At 42.0% G+C, this 15,479-nt stretch overlaps 1 protein-coding gene across 1 annotated transcript in view; it reads right to left on the reverse strand.

Moving 5' to 3' along the window:
* Nucleotides 1-15,479, reverse strand: part of LOC111152030 (staphylococcal nuclease and tudor domain containing 1) — a 413,353-nt gene that overhangs the window by 177,821 nt on the left and 220,053 nt on the right. The window contains exon 13 of the mRNA XM_022510305.1: nt 14,702-14,812. Within this exon, the coding sequence (XP_022366013.1) occupies nt 14,702-14,812 (111 nt within the window). The remainder of the gene's footprint in view (nt 1-14,701; nt 14,813-15,479) is intronic.

The raw sequence follows: 15,479 nt of genomic DNA on the forward strand, positions 1-15,479 counted from the left end.
GAGCAGAAATCCAAGACTTAGCCAAGATTAAGCATGCTTAAGGGAGAAAAAAATAATACCCTAAAACCAGAAAACATGAATTAAAAACCAAAAAATTCTTTAGAATTAAGCCTTAATAAAAATTTTTTGAGAAAAAGAAAAACTTCTTCATGCTCTACCTTGTTCCTAAAAAGGATACTATCAGTCATTTATTTGCATACAGGCATTAATTTTGGAAAAACCTTCAAACACTTTATCTTTTCATACTTAGGACTGCTAAATTAGATCAATTTCAGACACATTCAAGAAGCAGCAAGAAAGCAGTATTTTATTATCACAATATCTAAGCAGATAAACAGTTCTCACTGTCCTTAAGAAAAGAGAAAAAATTGAAAGAATAATTTACAAACACTATGTAAAATAATGTCCACCTAGGAAGTGCTCTAAAGGCTAAGTGGTACACTGGACCCCAGCGGCCAGGTATGAGGGCTCTCCGAGAAATTGGCTACACGGTCTAATTCAGCGTGGGTCTCCTTCCCTGTGCTGAGGTTGCTTTGGCTGTTGTTCCCAAACTGCTGCAGAAATGACCTGGGAGGCATCTCCAGAAAACCTCCCTTGGCCTGAAACAAGGCTGATGCCACAGCAACAGCTTCTTCTCAAGAGACTATCTGGGGGAAGTACCCAGTATAGAAATCCATGCATTTAGCTCGAAGAGGAAAGGAGAGAGCACCAAGAGTGGCAGGCTTGCTGTGGTTCTTTGCCAAAGGAAACAGAATATACATCTTGTTCCAGGACTCTAAGGATATGTAACATGACTGCCTACTAACTGTTGTATAAATGGTAAATAAAGTGGAGATCCAAAGTCTGCTGCTTTGTCACTACTTCTCAGTGGGGGCCCCTACATCTTATGTAACCATGTTTCCCTGGGTTTGGGAAGCTGGGAGGCCTGGGAGGCCAGTCAGGTAGCAGTGTGCTTCCACTGACTGGCACCACAGAACAAATACCTGACTCCCCTCCCCACACTCCCTCTCCTCCCTGTAGGCTGCAACCACAGCTCAACATCCTTTTTCATTAGGCAAGGAATGAAACTCCTGACTTCTAAACTTCTCCTGCTGTGTCTGCTTAATAGCTGCTTTCCACAAAAGCAGGCTGGTGCTCAGGCCAGCCAGGAGAAAGGAAGCAGTGGGGCAGAACACAGCCTGCTTCTCTCAGAAGCTTTCGTCTCCAGGAAGCAGCTGTGTAAAGATGGCAAAGCCAAGAGGTGTCAATAATGGACAGAAATCACCACCAGACAGGAAAAGTGAGTATATGTCCACCTACATACACAAAGGGGTAACAGGGCAGAAGAAGGATAAAAACTCAGCTTTCTACGTTGCTTCTAGAAGCATCTAGAAGCCACTGTGTGTGAAAGGAATACCATTCCAATCACTGGAAAACACTTTTCTTTCTTTAAAGTTTGAAACTGTCATGTATGGAATGCTACTGTCTCCCCAGTAGAAGTTAAAACGTGAACTTTGCAAAGACAGGTAAGAACACTGTTTACGCGAGATTACCTCCACTGCCTCAACACCATAGGACTAGAATCTTAGCACTCTCAATGCCAAGGAATAGAGTTTGCTCTAAGGATTTAAGGTCCCTTGCTCAGGCAGTAAAACCTAAGGACCAAGCTTCTCCAAGGCACCATTAACGTACAACAGTTCATCTTGTGCCAACAAACATGCCGTAGTCTTTTTTTTTTTAGATTTATCTTTGAATTTTTATTATTATATTTTAGGCCACAGTCTTAAATCCAATTCAATGATGGTAAATTGTTATTCTCAATATATACTTTTGAGCGATTACAAAGAAAGCCTAAGGCTTTACAGTTAGATCCAACCTGACCCAATCATAGAACAGTGATCAGGAATTCTTACCCTGGGGACATATGTGAGCTTCACACTTGGGATCTTGGGAGTTATCTATAAACTACCCTAAAATGATAGAATCACACATGGGAATTTTTGGGGGGAATAGGAGCTTCCAACAGGGTTTCATAAGAACTACTTTCATACACTAAAGAGATCTAAAGAAAACCAAGTGATGGAAAGCAGAAGTGGCATACAACAGATAGGGGGTGAGAGGCAAGGGAGGATGCAGAGTTGAGGTCAGGAGATCCTGAATCCACAATTTCCACTTAACAACACTTTCTTGTATCTAGGAACCAAAATGTCCCTTAATTGCTTCTGTTTCATCACCTACCTTCAATATTTTCTTCCTTCCTAACTGTACTCACGTAGCCTTCTGGTAACTCTACTGGGCCAGGCCCTCCCCAGTTTATTCCAAGATAACATCAGGAAATTTTTAATTAAACTCACCCAATCCCTTTTGATACTGCACATCACATTGATCTGACACTGCACATGCTGTTGCATGACTTCTCCATAAAAATCTGTTATTTTGTTGACCTACTTTTATACCCAAAACAAAGACTATCAGCCTGTGACATCGAGTGAAATATACAATGCTTGGTTTTCATGGGCCTCTACCATACGGTCCCAGTTTATGTCCTCACATGATTTCCATATTGCTCCTTTCAATCCAACTAGGCCCACTATCTCCATGTGACCTCTGTGTAAGTTATTCATTACAGGTGCCTAGCCAGGTCCAAACTATAGAATGAAAAGAGTCATAGTGTATCCACTATCTCACCACATGTATCTCACCACAATCATATCAATGATCACTTCAGGAATACTTAACCTGGGGCCATAGGTAGACTGCAGTTTGTATGCCGGAAGTCTCTATGAACTATACTTTGAAATGATAGCAAAATCATATTCTCATATATATAATTATTATCTTTCACCTATATCTCAGTGTTTGTGTATCATTCAGTTCAGCAGGCAATTATGAAATGTAATACACTACTTTCAAAGTTCAGTACATGTTACTCTTTATTTCTTATAGGTAGACTCTTTGAGGGTTAGGATTCTGTCCTTAATATTTATTATGGTGTTTGACACAGAAGCTATGTTCACCTAAGTTCTATAACTCAGGGTCATCTGGTTCGATCATGGTGTGCCAAGTAAAGCTGGGTAAATGACGTGACAGACTAATGCGGAATGCTGAAAATACTTCAGATTGGAGACACGGGTAATGCCCAAGTGTCTGCAGTGCAGGAGAGTAGGGCTTGCCGGCTCTCTTGGATACAGTTTCATGATCTATGCTCCAGTTCTTAGGCACCTTGGTTTTGCTATTTGGGATGGTGCAAAGCAGAGGAGCTTAGAGCCTGGCCTCTGAGCAGAAGCAGACGTACGTTAAGGACTAAAGGAGATGGGCAACAATAGGAATGGCAGTGAGTGGGAGCAAAGCTTTGACCACCAATGAAATAAACAACGAAACAGAACAAAGTGGCAGGATTATATGGAACTCCTACTAGACAGCACAGGATAGATGACTGAGGGGAAAGGAAAACAACAGAAAAGGTTAAAAAACAGAACAAAGAGTAAATAACTTGCTAAACTTCTAAAGCACCTCTCACTGTGTTTCAGGTCACATTGATGAATACAGTGTTTCAGCATGAACCAAATATAGATATCAATGAAACACAGCAGCAATAAGCAATCCCTCTGGCCCTTCTACCAGTTCCTTGGCAGCTGGAGGAAGCAACAGGGTCCTGATGCTCAGAAAATCAGATACAGAGCAGGCACAGGTGCACAATGGTAGATGGGGGTGCTAAGATTGTGCAGCTGGATTTTCAATGAAATCAGAATTACTGATAAGGAAGACAGAAAAGATGGAGGTACAGGGACTGGAAATGAGAAAAGTGAATCCTACGGTCAAGGGAAGGTAGGCGGACTAATGAGTCAGATAGGTATTATGAGGCAATAAAGCAAATAACAAAGAACCCTAAGCCATCATCCCATCTAAAACTAATATAAGAAGAAACCAAGACACATGCTATTGTGCCAGGTGTGACAACACATCTGCAGTGCTTAGGAAAGGGGGGACGTGGGGGTGGGGAGGACAGATTGTGAGATCTGTGGCAGACAACTACTAGAAAAGAAGTACCCCTCTGCTAGATTGATGGGAAGCACAAGTAAACTTCACTGGCCCAGATTAGGACCAAAGGACTATCATTGCTGTGTAGTCTAAAGCCTTTTTGAGAGGACAAGGCCTCAAGAAAGGTGAGATTGGAAGCAACGATAGCCCCAGTGACCTTGTTTTTATAATTATCCACATCTTGAACACAAAGACAATACATGGTCATCAGAAAAAAAAAAGAAAAAAAAAAAAAAAAACAAAAGCAAAAACAACAACAACAAAAAACACAGTGGGTGCCTGGGTGGCATGGTTGTTTAAGCATCTGCCTTCGTCTCAGGTTATGATCCCAGAGTCCTGGGATGGAGTCCCATGTCGGGCTCCCTGCTCTGCAAGGAGTCTGCTTCTCTTTCTGCCCCTCCTCCTACTCATTCTCTCAATCTCTCTCTCTCTCAAATAAATAAAAGTTTAAAATTAAAAAAAAAGAAGAAATAGTGGTGAAACAATGATCCATGATTTTATTCTGAAGCCTCACTAACAGAATTTCTAAGCACTTATACACATACAGCCGTCCACCTATACTTTAAGAAAACTGCGGAATAGTTTTGTAGTATCTTTTTTTCTGCTAGAAATGATAATTAAATGAATGCTTCCTTACGTTATTAATTTTTACATCATTCTAATAGCTGAAGATAAATCCATCACATGGATGCAAGCTCCGTAACTTGATCAATCACTTATTGCTAGAAGTTGATGTGAACAGAATACTATTATAAATAATGCCATGAGGAACAACTTTTAAATAAACTGTTGGGTGCTTCCCTAATTACTCCTTAGGATAAATTCAGAAAAGTGGAACTGCTGTGTCATAGGGCAATGCACACTGACTCCGGTTTCCGTCTCCCTTTTCTAAGATGAACCAGCAAAGCGTGCCTTGCCTCATGGACTCGGGATCAGGCTGTGATTTGGGTGCTTCTTCCCTATGCATCAAGATACCTACATATATCTCCACTCTTACAACTATATTTGTAATGATTTAATTGCTCATCCAAATCCCCATGAAACCACGTGTTTGTTTTTATCCCCAATGCACCTGATGAAATATTTGTCACTGGAATATGAACAAATAAGAGAAAGTTTTAATGTATCTTTCGACTGAGTGAAAAGCAACAGACTCACTGTTTAGAAAATGGTTTTTCCAATGTGAGCTACATTTACGGGGACCTACTAGAAAAGATTCATTGCCATTCCACTAGAGATTTACCTCTCTGAACTTGATGCAAAAGCAAGAGGAATGGGAAATAATCCTTCTCAACTTCTGTGCCCAAAGCTGGAGGGGGAGAGTCAAGGGCAGCTTAGGATAAAACAGAAGTGCATGAGAGAGTTTATAAGAAATTTAGATGCAAAGAATCCTGCAAATGAAAGAAAGCTATGAAGAGGATTTCCTCTTCACAAGCAGCTATAAAATTCTGCACATTGATGTATCAGTGATTAATTATTTGAACTACAGTTGTCCTGAGAGATTTCCAAGGATTAGAAAAAAAGTAGGATAGGGATGTCAGTAATAGAGACTCAGCTCTCCAACCCACTCAACCACCTGACATTGCAGATGAGCCAAATCAAGTAAGCACAGCAACCCTCAAGATGATTTCATATTAAATTAGCCAAGAGCTGGTGGAGGCTACTCAGAAGGAATCAAACTTAGGAGCTATGAATGACAAGTATGAGGAAGGGGAGAGAGACAAGAGTCAAAGGGAAGAAGCAGCTATTCAACTGCCTTGGTGGGAAACAAGCACGGCTGTGATCACGGGGAAGGGACTACTAGGTAGCAAAGTCAAAGAAATCCAAAGGTTCTCCGTTCCCTGGCTTGTTCTCTATTTCTTAGAACCATGATCTTAATTCCAATTATAATAAAGATTATTAATCTTCCATAAAAGGATACCTATTTCGATTTGTTTTACAGTGGTCAGGAGTTGGGCAGTGGTTCTCAAATTTTAGTGTGTATCAAAATTACTTGAAGTATGTGTTAAAAGAGATTGACATTATTCAACTCCAGGGCTTCTGATTCAGTAGGTCTCAGGTAGGGGGAAACGGGGGGCGGAGGGGCTGTGGGTTTACATTTCTAACAAGTTCCCAAGTAACAATGACCTCGCTGATTGGAGGATCATACTTTGAGAACCAACAGTTTAGGGAGTCAACTTGTAAGATGTTTAAAAGAGACTATGGTCAAGATCAAGTGTTCTCAATTTGCTGTTACAATTCATTTTGGATTAAAATTACATTTCCAGTATGATTATCTTCAAATGTTATTTTAAAATACATTTGAAATATATTTTGAAACCAAATATTCAGGCGTTGTGTTAAGAAAGCAGTGCCTCTTAGCCAAGAGAACAGTGAGGAGGATAAACTGCTCTGTGGTATATGCAGACAAACCAGATGATCTAGAAAGCTAACTCTAGAACTTCTCTGAATGAATATAACAGAGCAGACCAACGATTACAGAAAAGATTGGGCGAGGAAGATTTATCATGAGTTCATTATGTGACCAGGACCTGTAGAACCACCCATGGCTCTGTGTACAATATAGCAGAAAAACCTAATGGGTTCCAACTGTACCCCAAACCCTCACACTGGTCATCAAGATACATCTCATAGCCTGAGTTCTACTAGAAGGAATGGGAGTAGGGAGGGAAGAGAAGGATAGGATAAAGAGAGTGAGCAGATCCTCTTAATACCCTGAAGGAGAAAACTATCTGGAACCGGAGACATTATGCAGCTCTCCAGAAGTGGCCATTTGTGTTGCTTTAAATGCAGATTGATTACTGCTATTTGGATGTTGAGTGCATCATCTTTTCTGAAGAAAGGGAAAAGCTAAATTTCCCCACATTCAGCTGTATCGTCAAATCACTTCCCCACACCAGCTCTTTTAATGCATTTTCCTGTTAGCACATCCACTTGCAATAGCTGATCTACCCTACTGCTCAAGAGTGAACCCCCCCCTTGCCCTGCCCCACTGACATGTGCTGAATCCCATTAACAACCTCATGACCATGACACATAACTACAAGCCCAAAATGTAGCCGGGAGTATACTTTCAGGGTTAAAAAAGAAAGGAAGCCATGAGGATACTGAAGAGAAAGAATAGCCTCCTTTTTCTGTGCTGGCCTCCAACCTGTGCTGGCATGACGTAACGCAGCTGAGCAGAGAGGGCAGAAGACCATTCACCCAGTGCCAGCTTTCCAGCACACTGGGGTTAAAAACCCAACAGCACCCCAGGGTTACAGAATTCTACAACTAAACAGTAAAGGAAAGAGGAAAACTTCCAATCAAAGCTGTTTTTCACAATATTCAGTAGGACTTAGTTTTACTCAAAGAGAAATTTCACTTGAGGTCATTAGATCGAAAGTGAGAAATCTTGGTTTATTTAAAGCTGTACCATTAAACTATTGAGAAGATAAGAACAGAGGCCGGATAGAAGAGATGAATTTCAGGGAAATGCTCTCATGGGAAAATTTAATAGAAATGAGAGATGGGATAAAAAAAGATATAAGGCAGGCAGCGTTAATAATGGAAAGGGAAAAAGGAGGAGGGGCTAAGAAAACAGGAAGAAAAGTGAAGAAATAGGGAAAAATAACAATTTCCAGAGGTACTATTAAAGTTATTTAATGTCGGTCCCTCTGAGATTACATGCATTGTAAGGCTTGCGTCTATTATCTTTTTTCTTCATTACTATTATCCCCAATGCCTGGGACCCAGGATACACTCAAGAAAATGAGAATGGAGAAGACAAATGAATGCAAAGCCATCACATGCAAGATAAACCTGCCTTCAACAACTATTCCCAGAAGAGGAATGTCTGTTTTCTTAGAGAACCAGTTAACTCATGTAATCTATACACTGTGATAGGATATATTAGTTTTAAAATTTCAAAACACATACTCAAGTTCAAATCCCCGTTTCCTCCCTGCATAGGTATACACAGATGAAACTTGCTTTTTATTAAGACATTTAACAAATCAGAACCAACAGTCAAACCAGTAGTGCTGAGCTCTTCCATTTGAGAATCCTAAAGCCAGAGGTTTTAACTTAGCAATGCAAAGTGCTGGTGAGGAAGTCTTCACATTTGGTTCATAACCAGTATTGCAAATGACAATTAAAGATACAGAGAGGAGGGACCTTATCCAAAAGTTCTGTATTTTTTTGAAGAAACAGCTTTAAACGATTTTTTTTCACCTACTGAAATCTTGTGGGAAAATATCTACAAATCAGGAAAAAAGTGGAGCTGCTCTGGCTACAGGAAGAGTAGGAGAACAAAAGCACTTCTTTCCCAGTGTTACTGAAAGCATTTCAGTGGAAATGCAAAATACACTTACAATTCACTGCTACAAATGCATGGAAATGGTAAGTCCACCTTGGACCCCAACAACTACATCACCAAGAGAGAATGTTACTTCAGTTTCCCTCTTAATAATGACTACTGATATCTGCCTAGGAAAGAGCAAGTTCTAGCCTCCCCATCAAAGCCTGTGATGGAAATGCCAGGACAGATTTCCTATGGGTTCCAGCAGAGAGATGTCTGCAATAGGGAGGGCACTGTCAACCCACACTAGGTAAAAGCAAGAGATATCTGATAGGATTTTAATCAAGGACTGGTGTTTATGGGTTTGGAGATTAGAGGTAATGAGGTCAGCAAGGCAGGAGCACTAGTTGTTTGTTTTTGTTTTTAAAGAAAGGGGATTTTGCAAGGTTTGTTTCATGAGGAACACACATCCCTGTGGAGCCCGGAAAGACAGGGAGCCCCAGGCAGAGCTGAGATGGGGGAAGGCTTCTGCTTGCCTTTCAAAGATGCGGGACACCACCAGTTTTCTGAATCTGCGGTGTGCCCGGTAAGAAAGAGGATCCACACAAAAAGATAAGGGAGAGTCTGCCCTTTTCTCTTCTCATGAGATAACCCTAACCTCATTATGTATATCCAGAACGAATCTAAATTCATTTAAACCTGCTCAGACACTAGATTGTTCGATGCAATTGCTTTCCCACAGTCAAGCTGGGGCATCAATTTCTTTTCTGACTATATACATCCTTATGTTGAAATGACAAAATCTTAGAATTAAGAGGTGCCTTAAAGGAATCAAGCCCCAACACTGAGCTAACATAACTTCTGTGTTTTCCTGCAACAAGCCACAGATTCTAACAGTTTCTAAGAAATTTTAAAATATTACATTTTTAAATCAAGTTACTGGTAGCTTCAGGAGAATGCACACAGATGATATCCCCCGGGTCTGGACGTCCAAGGAAAACAAGGCACACAGCCAGGCTTTGATCTGGCTCCAAGCATTACCAGCTCTTCTTCAGTGCCCACAGCAAGCCCAACAAAACCCCACTTGGAAGACCTCTTAGAATGCTAAGGAAATTCATATTCTGGCCTACTTAAACTGGAAGTGTTATGCCAAATACACAGGCTAGAGTGTGAGAGAAAATATGGAAGTTCCCAATAACGACTCAGTATCTTAGAAATACCTCAGAAGGATAGAAGACAGATTCTCTGATGGAGTCAGAAGCCCCACCTGAAGTTCAGAATACCCATCAAACCAAGTAATTCAGTGAGCCAGGTGAGCGAGAAATATTGCAATAAAACGAAAACTGAAAATGCCGGAAAGTCTATATGGGGATGAAAAATTAGGGTGGTGCAGGAAAGACATGATCTGTCAGACTCCCAAAGAAGTGCATATGAGGCCCCTAAAAGGGGGAACCGAGTTCAGGAGTGACAACACAAAGCGTAGGTCAGCTGCATGTAAGGCCATTTTTTTTTTTTTTTTTTTTTTTTTTTTTTTACTAAAAACATGACCTACACACACTGGAACTCTCAGAAGCCTGGGACAAAATCAAGGGCTTTTCAATGGAGCCCATGAGACAAACAAGGTGTGAGAGTACCAGCAAAAATGCCAAAACCTTATCTTGCCGGGACACAAGGTAATGAGGGAGGAGGCAGCTGATGACAGACAACTGAATCGGAAAGGAAGGCACCTACTGGGAATTAGGGGTTTATTTATCCTTCCAACAAAAAAAGATGTGCTTTCCTCTAAATATGCCAGCTCCTGGAGGTATAATGAAGGTTTCCCAAAAGGAGAAAGGCACGTGAATGAAGGAGCCTTGAAGGGTCAACAACACTGATCAGAGCTGCCGAGGTGGTCGCAGCTTGCTTCTGGATGGCAGGTGGAGACACTCGGAAGTAGCAGGCGAACTTCAAACTGGGGCCCTTCCTCCCTGTCTCTCTCCTGGCTTCCCAATGAACGTATTACACATCACTCCTGGAGCTCCGGTCGTATAGTCTGAGGAGTGCAGCGAACACAGCCCCCTGCGAGGGAAGCAGTGGCCACTGAACCCCGAGAAAGCTCATCAACTCCTGGGCAGGCAGCTGCCCTGACCCAGGAAGTCAGCCGCATTAACAGGCTGCCCTTTCCCCAAAGCTTACAATGTTGCTCTAAAAGGATTAGTGGCCAAGCAAAGTCACTGGAAGAGCACTGTGCACCAGTGCTGGTATCGCTAGGGATAACCAGAGGAAGAAAGTGCAGGATTCTAGAGGTCAGAGACAGAGCAAGCTATGGGAATCAACACTCCTATGTGGAAGGGCTGAAAAAAGTGCCAGCCTCGCTATGTTACCCTCACCCACGTATTATTTACCTAATGAGTTCCAGGGTGAAAGACTGATATGAATATAGCAGATGTTATTAATTTGGCCTTTGCTAACGCATTAGATACAGCACCTCAAGAAATTGTACTTGGGAAATTAATTCAAATTGGCTTGGTTCAGTACACAATCACCGAAGATTAAAAAGTAGCTGAAGGATGATAATCAAAAGACAGTTAAGTGACAGTCCATGCAGTGAGAGACTTGGGGTCAACACCAAAGCCATTCTTGGTTAGGGGTTCTATTCAGGGCCCAGGAAAGGAGTAAACAACTCACTAATGAGATCTGCAGAGGACACTAAGCTGGGAGGTGGAGGAACTGCACCGACAGGGGCATAAAATTACAAGGCAACGTTCAACTGGAAAAAACAGCTGATCTAGCTAGGGGAAAACAACCCTAAACTCAAATAATATTCAACAGACAGGCAGGATAAGGGGCAGCAGAAGCATGTAAAAAGACCTTTGACATGCTATAATGTGACAGAACCAAGTAAAAATGCTAAGGGAACATGAGGAGTATGTCATGGGGAATGGAGTGCTTCAAAGTGAAAGCAAACTAAAAGCAGATTGCCAGCAAATAGGTGGGCTTCAAGCGAGATCAATTCCACCACTTATAATGGGGGAAGACTACCTTCTGAACTGAAAACATGTTTTAATGGCTACAGAACCACCATTCCCATCTGGCGGGTATTCCAGTCTTCCTTGGATCTTCATTAACCTTGTTGGGGGATTTTATCTAAAGAGGGTACTGGGCTGCCATTCTGGGGCTAACAATACTGTCTAAAGGAAGACTTGCAGGTCATGCTGGCCATTTCTCCTACTTCTTTATGAGGTCTGTACTGCCCTATGGCAATGCCTCACAGGCTTGGGGAAGTGGTTAATTCCTCTCTGTTTACTCAACCCACAACAGTGCAATGACCCTGAAGCCAGTTTTTCCACCACCGGTCTGAAGGCAATGGCTCAACACAATTATCTCTAGGCTGCTCACAGCTTTAATAGACAAGCATGTTGTTACATTGATTCTGCTTAAAATGAGTGCTAAAAAGGTTGTTTTCTTCCTAAAACCTCCAAGTTAAAAATTTCACTATCCTCAAAACCCAAAAAACAAATAATCTAACTAAAAAACAGGCAGAAATAACGAACATCTTTTTCCAAAGAAGACATATACGCAGCCAACAGACATACGAAAAGATGTTCAACATCACTGATCATCAGGGAAATGTAAATCAAAACTACAATGAGATATCACTTTGTTAGAATGGCTAAAATCAACACAAGAAACAACAGGTGTTGGTGAGAATGTGGAGAAAGAGGAACCCTCTTGCACTGTTGGTGGGAATACAAACTGGTAGGATCACTCAGGAAAACAGCATGGAGGGACACCTGCTGGGTGGCTCAGTTGGTTAAGCATCTGCCGTTGGCTAAGGTCATGATCCCAGGGTCCTGGGATCAAGTCCCACATTAGGCTTCTTGCTCAACAGGGAGCCTGCATCTCCCTCTGCCTGTGGCTCCCCCTGCTTGCGCTCACTCTTTCTCTCTCTGATAAACAAATAAATACGTAAATAAAATCTTAAAAAAAAGAAAAGAAAACAGTTCGGAGGTCTCCCAAAAAGTTAAAAATAGAACTACCCGATGATCTAGCAATGGCACTACTAGGTATTTACCCAAAGAAAAAAATACTAATTCGAAGGGATACATGCACCCCAATGTTTACAACAGCATTATCTACAACAGCCAAATTATGGAAACAGCCCAGTGTCCACTTGATGAATGGATAAAGAAGTGGTATGTATGTGTGTGTATGCACACACACACACAAACACACACAGGAATAGTCATAAAAAAAGAACAAAATCCTGCAATTTGCAACAACATGGATAGAGCTAGGGAGTATAATGCTAAGTGAAATCAGTCAGTCAGAGAAAGACACATACCATATGATTTCACTCATATGTGGAATTTAAGAAACAAATGAGCAAAGCGGGGGGGGGGGAGAAATGTAAACCAAGAAACAGACCCTTAACTCTAGAGAACAAACTGATGGTATCAGAGGGGAGGCAGACAGGGGAAACAGGTGATGGGGATAAAGGAGTGTGCTTGTTGTGATGAGCACTGAGTGATGTTTGGAAGTGCTGAGTCACTATATTGTACACCTGAAACTAATATTACATTGTAAGTTACCTGTAATCTAAATAAAAAATATATTTAGAACATAATCTATATAAAAAAAAAACCTTTCACTATCTATGTATACCCATTAAACACAGCACATGTAGCTATTTCCAACAGCGTAAGAAAGCTTGCTGAGGTGGCTGGCTGGCTTAGTCGGTACAGCACACGACTCTTGGTCTCAGAGTCATGAGTTCAAGCCTTCCACATGGGGTGTATAGCTTACTTTAAAAAAAAAAATTAAAAGATAAAAAAAAGAAGAAGAAAGTTGGTTTTGCCTTACTTTCCAGAGCAGCTATGCAAATTATTTTCATGTCTATCAGTCACAAATATGTGACTAGTGGCAGAGTGACACTGGGCCGAAAACAGGAGTCTAGATCCCATTGTACTGCTTAGTGCTCCTGTTATGCTGGGAACTTATAACCTGTTTTTCAAGTTACCACTAGGTCACGCTGAGTCCACCCACAGGCTAAGCACAGACTTGCCCTCTGAACGCCACCGAAGTGCAGTCTAATCACTATCCATTTCCTGGAGGAGCCAGATCATCAGGTGGTACTTAGCGATGTGAAGTTGCATTTCCCAATATGGGTTCTTCCAGCCAGGCTGCCTTAGTGATAATACAGACAGGGAGAGAAGGAAGAACTGAGGGACGATTGAGAGAAACACCAATTATGGATTACGTATCGTATTATTTTGTGCTGGCCATTAAGGAGCCTTAAACTCTCTGCGTACATGAATTAGGTTTTAGACAGGGCCTATTGGGAAAAACCCACAAGAAAGAATCCAAAAACCTACAACAGTCTGACAGACTGATTTCTTAGCTGACATTCTATGTGAGTCTACAGATGCTCTATCCATCAGGATGTGACATGGTGTTAGAGGTAAGTGTCACGTATCAGGGCACTGTTCTGGGCCAAAGAGCAAAAGAAGTGATCTCAATGACAAAGTCTGAAGCACAGATAACATGTGCCCAAACTCGTTCCTCCTCAAACCACAGAGCATAACATGGCAACTAGCAAACTTCTAGAACTAAACAAATGGCTGAGGGCGGCGTGCACCTCTTTCAAACAGTGGCTATATCTTGGTTGAGACCAAGCAGTCTGCTGAAGTACCCTGGTCAGTTCACCAACATCTCATGTTTTGCTCTTTCCTGGGAAGTCTGGGAATCACTAAACTACCAGTACCACCCAGGGACAGACATCTCTGTGAGTACGAGCCCACAAGGAATGTCACTGGTAAGAAAGAACACCAAGCAGTACACACGTCCTTGGGGCAATCAGCCACAGGGATGAAGGACAGGAGTAAAATGTCACCGGGCTTCTCAAATGCTCTCCTGCCAGCTGTCAGAAGTGTGAAACAAAAACTCATTTCCTAATAAATGTTTTCATTTCCTTTGTACACGACAAAAGGTTGAGAGGTGATGAATGGGAGGGGCCGGGGAGCAGAGGGCTCTGGAGGTAAGAAACTGAGGCAAATGTCCTGCACACATAAGGAGAGCTTCACTGTTAGACCCAGGGACTGAGAGGATGGTGGTGGTAAAAATATCTTGTACTCTCAACCTATGATTCATGTGACATCTACGTGAGATCCTATCTACGATATGCCTATTTTGCAGACTTAAATGAAGGCCCAAATGTACTCAACCAAGGTTACACAGCACATGTGAAGTGTACCCCTTTTCTTCGGATAGGGGCAAAACTGGGATAAAAGCATATTACAATCTTTCTCAGCATAGTGCTTTCCATCACATTGTGCTCAGGGACAGGCAGGACAGCAGGCAAGGAGAAAAGCGACACTGCTGGTCTCAAGGTCTCAAGGTGTTCACTGCGATGCTTCATCTCACCTGGCCTCCGCAGCAAGCAGCTCGTCATAGTGAGAGGACCGCTGATCGTCATCCTGCCGGTATCTGATCACCGTGGCTAAACCTTTGCTGACAAGAGCCTCGGCAATGTTTCTGCAACAGAAGAGACAGGTCAGTGAGCACTAGAGGTGCATACGGGGCTCAGTCAACAGAAATAATAACAGTTAGCACCTGGAGGTCTTAACATATCCTGACACAGTGAGGGAGAAGCCAAGGATTTCAAGACCAATGAGCCGCTAAGCTAGAACCCTGAACAGGAGGTGGAATAACAAAATCCCCTAGCTCAGCATCTTTCTGGTTACTACAGTCAGATGCCGTACCAATCCATATAGAAAAACCAGCAGAAAATACCTGTAAAAAGCCCACATTAGGCAGGGCTATTTACAGAATGTTATAAACAAGCCACTACCCTCAAGAAAAGTCTTCTCTGAAATATCGGGCACACAGATAAAAAACAAAACACATAAAAGCATGACCTAAATGTCTTAAAATCTCCTTTCTAGCCTATACAGTAACTAGAAAAATGCCTTGCTCCCAGCTTGGCAATGTTACAAAGGTTAGTTGAACTAACAACACTCCATGCTTCTCTTCTCCTGAGAGCTCCTGACAGCAGCTCTTCCACCCAAAAGGGGCTTCTAGAAGGTAAGGCTATGAATGAATTTGGTGGCAGGCGCAGGTGCCTTGGGGGGCGGTGGTGGTGTTTCTACGTTGGAATAAAAATTCTCTATGAAGAGATGGCATGAGCTGGGGGAAGAATCAG

The sequence above is a fragment of the Enhydra lutris genome, unplaced genomic scaffold, assembly GCF_002288905.1.
Source record: "Enhydra lutris kenyoni isolate GAN:26980312 unplaced genomic scaffold, ASM228890v2 scaffoldscaffold27, whole genome shotgun sequence".
Taxonomy (NCBI): Eukaryota; Metazoa; Chordata; class Mammalia; order Carnivora; family Mustelidae; genus Enhydra; species Enhydra lutris.